The following is a 3,396-nucleotide window of genomic DNA, read 5'->3' on the forward strand; positions in this document are numbered from 1 at the left end:
CCGCTTCTTTCGAACATCGTACAACTGCAGCTTGCTTTACGTGTACCTGTGTCATTAGATAAAGCTAGCATGTAAGTGTGAACGTTAAAAATAGTGTCACTGATGTAAAGTGTAAATGTATTGAATTGCAAAGTGTAAATGTATTGAAATCTAAAGTGTAAATGTCATGAATTGTAAAGGGTAAATGCTAAGTAATTAGAAGTGTAAATGTAATATAATAGGAAGTGTAAATGTTAAGGTATTAGAAGTGTAAATGTTAAGTTATAGGGATTTGAATGTGTAAATGTCATGACATGTAGTGTGTAAATGCTAAGTAATTAGAAGTGTAAATGTAAACTAATAGGAAGTGTAAATGTTAAGGTACTAGAAGTGTAAATGTTAAGTTATAGGGGATTTAAATGTGTAAATGTCATATGATGTAAAGTGTAAATGTCATGAAATGTAGTGTAAATGTCAATAAGTGGAAAAGTGTAAATGTTAAGGTATAGGAAGTGTAAATGTTAAGAATGTTAAGTTATAGGGATTTAAATGTGTAAATGTCATATGATGTAAAGTGTAAATATCATAAAATGTAGTGTAAATGTCATATGATGTAAAGTGTAAATGTCATCAATTGTAAAGTGTAAATGCTAAGTAATTAGAAGTGTAAATGTAATATAATAGGAAGTGTAAATGTTAAGGTATTAGAAGTGTAAATGTTAAGTTATAGGGATTTGAATGTGTAAATGTCATGATGTAAAGTGTAAATGTCATGACATGTCGTGTGTAAATGCTAAGTAATTAGAAGTGTAAATGTAAACTAATAGGAAGTGTAAATGTTAAGGTATAGGAAGTGTAAATGTCATATGATGTAAAGTGTAAATGTCATCAATTGTAAAGTGTAAATGCTAAGTAATTAGAAGTGTAAATGTAAACTAATAGGAAGTGTAAATGTTAAGGTATTAGAAGTGTAAATGTCAAGTTTAAGGGATTTGAATGTGTAAATGTCATATGATGTAAAGTGTAAATGTCATGAAATGTAGTGTGTAAATGCTAAGTAATTAGAAGTGTAAATGTAAACTAATAGGAAGTGTAAATGTTAAGGTATTAGAAGTGTAAATATTAAGTTATAGGAATTTAAATGTGTGAATGTCATATGATGTAAAGTGTAAATGTCATGAAATGTAGTGTAAATGTCAATAAGTGGGAAAGTGTAAATGTTAAGGTATAGGAAGTGTAAATGTCATATGATGTAAAATGTAAATGTCATCAATTGTAAAGTGTAAATGTTAAGTTATTAGAAGTGTAAATGCAAACTAATAGGAAGTGTAAATGTAAACTAATAGGAAGTGTAAATGTTAAGTTATTAGAAGTGTAAATGTTAAGTTATAGGAATTTAAATGAGATAAAAACAGAAAGTGTAAATGTCATAGGAAGTGTAAACTACCTGGACTGTACACAACTTCAAAATTCTTCTTTCGGTTGAATCTTTTGACAAGAATTACCTCTAGCTCGCCTCTCTCAGTGAAACCTCCTGTTCTACATGTATCAATTGAGAAGATGGCTTCTTGTTTGAATTTGTGGAAAGCTGAATAGGTGTACACCTTTGCAGCATGAATCTCTAATGCCAGATGTGTTGACGCCGTTGCGGACGAGTGCTTATCCATGTTGTCAAGTCGCTTACGTGTATGTCTTTGTTGGTCCATAGCGCTCTCAAAACGCATCCAAAACTCAACCAATGTTCCCGACTTGTGCTCAAACCTCTTGAAAAAGCTATTTTTCGCTGTCCGATCTTTGAGTTGTCCTCATAATCGACGCCATCCTCAAGTCTCTGCAATGCGCCATCACCCACTGTCCCCTTATAGCATATGTCTCTGCAAACCAATCATTTACGCCAACACCATGATCTTGAATTATTTGCTCCCAGATACCATCAAATTTCGCCGCCTCAAGCTCATCGTCCCATATAAGGTCATTAATTTTACATATGAACTCATTATAATCGCTTCTCGAGACGCCAAACTTACTTGGCATTTTGTTCATTATATGCCACATACAGAACCGATGGCGCGCTGTCTTGAAAACAAGAGGGACAGATTTGATAATACCTGGGTCCTGATCTGTAATTATGTACTCGGGTTCCTTACCCCCCATTGCTTGTAAAAACCGGCTGAAAACCCAATTAAACGACTCATAATCTTCCCTTGCAACAAGAGCCCCACAGAACGTCACAGATCGTTTATGGTGGTCAACACCTGTGAATGGTGTGAATACCATAGAATACTTATTGGTGGAGTAAGTTGGGTCGAATGACACCGCATCACCAAAAATTTTGTAATTATCTCGGGCGGTACCGTCCGCCCATATGGCCCTACGTAGGCTGCCATCATCGTCAAGGTCATAGTCAAAGTAGAAACCTGTTCTTGTTTCAGTCATTTCCTTGAAACGGTCAACAAACAACTGACCATCCCGTTCGTGAATGAAACATTTAACATCCCTATGGAAGTTTTTAAAATCATTTAAGCTTGTTCCAATGTTTTCGTATCCATTCACTTGTTCTTTGCAAATTCTGTATGTTTTTGTTGCTCCTATCTTCAGCTGTCAATCAATCATTAACAGATACGTCATATAAATATAACATGAATGGAATTATTTATTTAGTATAGAGATTAATTATGTATTACAAACCCTTGAGTTTGAAACGATTATCATCTTGTGATAATCTGTTATGTTACGCGACAATTTCTGGAACTCTCTGTCCTTAAGTGAGATAAGCTCGTGATTGTGACCCTCGTGGAACCGGTCAATTAATAAAAGACCATTCTTCATATATAGTCGTATCCTCGCTTTACACCCCACTCTAGTGACCCTGAATATCCTTTGTGACTTCTCCCCCATCCAGTCCGTCATCCTGATCTTTTCTGGGCGTCTTGTGAGCGAAACCTTCTCGATTGCAGACGACGAGCTTTGACTTGATCTCACCGCCACGCCATTTTTGTTGTTGTGTACCTACGTACATCAAACCCACAAGCAATGACGTATATCTTATAAAAAGTCACCGCATCCTCAAGCCCCCCAAACTCCTGGCCGATGTACGGTGTAAACCTCTTCTCCACCTCCCTACACGGCTCCCGCTCTGTCGGGTTGAACCCCATTCTGTTTTACCAAGTCTCGTAAATGTGCACAGAGTGTAAGTGTAAATGTAAATGTCCTCGGATATGAAGTGTAAATGTCTTTGTTCGAAAGTGTAAATGTCATCAAAAGTGTAAATGTCAAAACTATAGTAAAAGTAAACATCCAAAAGTGTAAGTGTAAATGTCAGTAGAAACGAAGTGTAAATGTGTTGTTCTGAAAGTGTAAATGTCAGCAAAAGTGTAAAAGTCAGCCGAAATGCAGTGTACATGTGATGCTTTATAA

At 35.6% G+C, this 3,396-nt stretch overlaps 1 protein-coding gene across 1 annotated transcript; it reads right to left on the reverse strand.

Moving 5' to 3' along the window:
* Positions 1 to 1,752: 1,752 nt before the first annotated feature.
* Positions 1,753 to 3,134, reverse strand: LOC141590637 (protein FAR-RED IMPAIRED RESPONSE 1-like). The gene is made up of 2 exons (XM_074411213.1): positions 2,997 to 3,134; positions 1,753 to 2,577 (listed from the first exon to the last, which is right to left on the reverse strand). Exons 1-2 carry the CDS (start codon positions 3,132 to 3,134, stop codon positions 1,753 to 1,755), a joined length of 963 nt encoding a protein of 320 aa, XP_074267314.1.
* Between the last annotated feature and the right edge of the window lie 262 nt (positions 3,135 to 3,396).

The sequence above is a fragment of the Silene latifolia genome, chromosome 1 (genome assembly GCF_048544455.1).
Source record: "Silene latifolia isolate original U9 population chromosome 1, ASM4854445v1, whole genome shotgun sequence".
NCBI classification, from domain to species: domain Eukaryota; kingdom Viridiplantae; phylum Streptophyta; class Magnoliopsida; order Caryophyllales; family Caryophyllaceae; genus Silene; species Silene latifolia.

What these genes read in the sequence shown, in the direction of transcription:
- LOC141590637 (XM_074411213.1), bottom strand. Translation starts at nt 3,134, where the DNA reads ATGGGGTTCAACCCGACAGAGCGGGAGCCGTGTAGGGAGGTGGAGAAG. An exon ending in TCATTGCTTGTGGGTTTGAT is followed by an intron (nt 2,578 to 2,996) that starts GTACGTAGGTAC and finishes ATTGATTGACAG; the next exon opens with CTGAAGATAGGAGCAACAAA.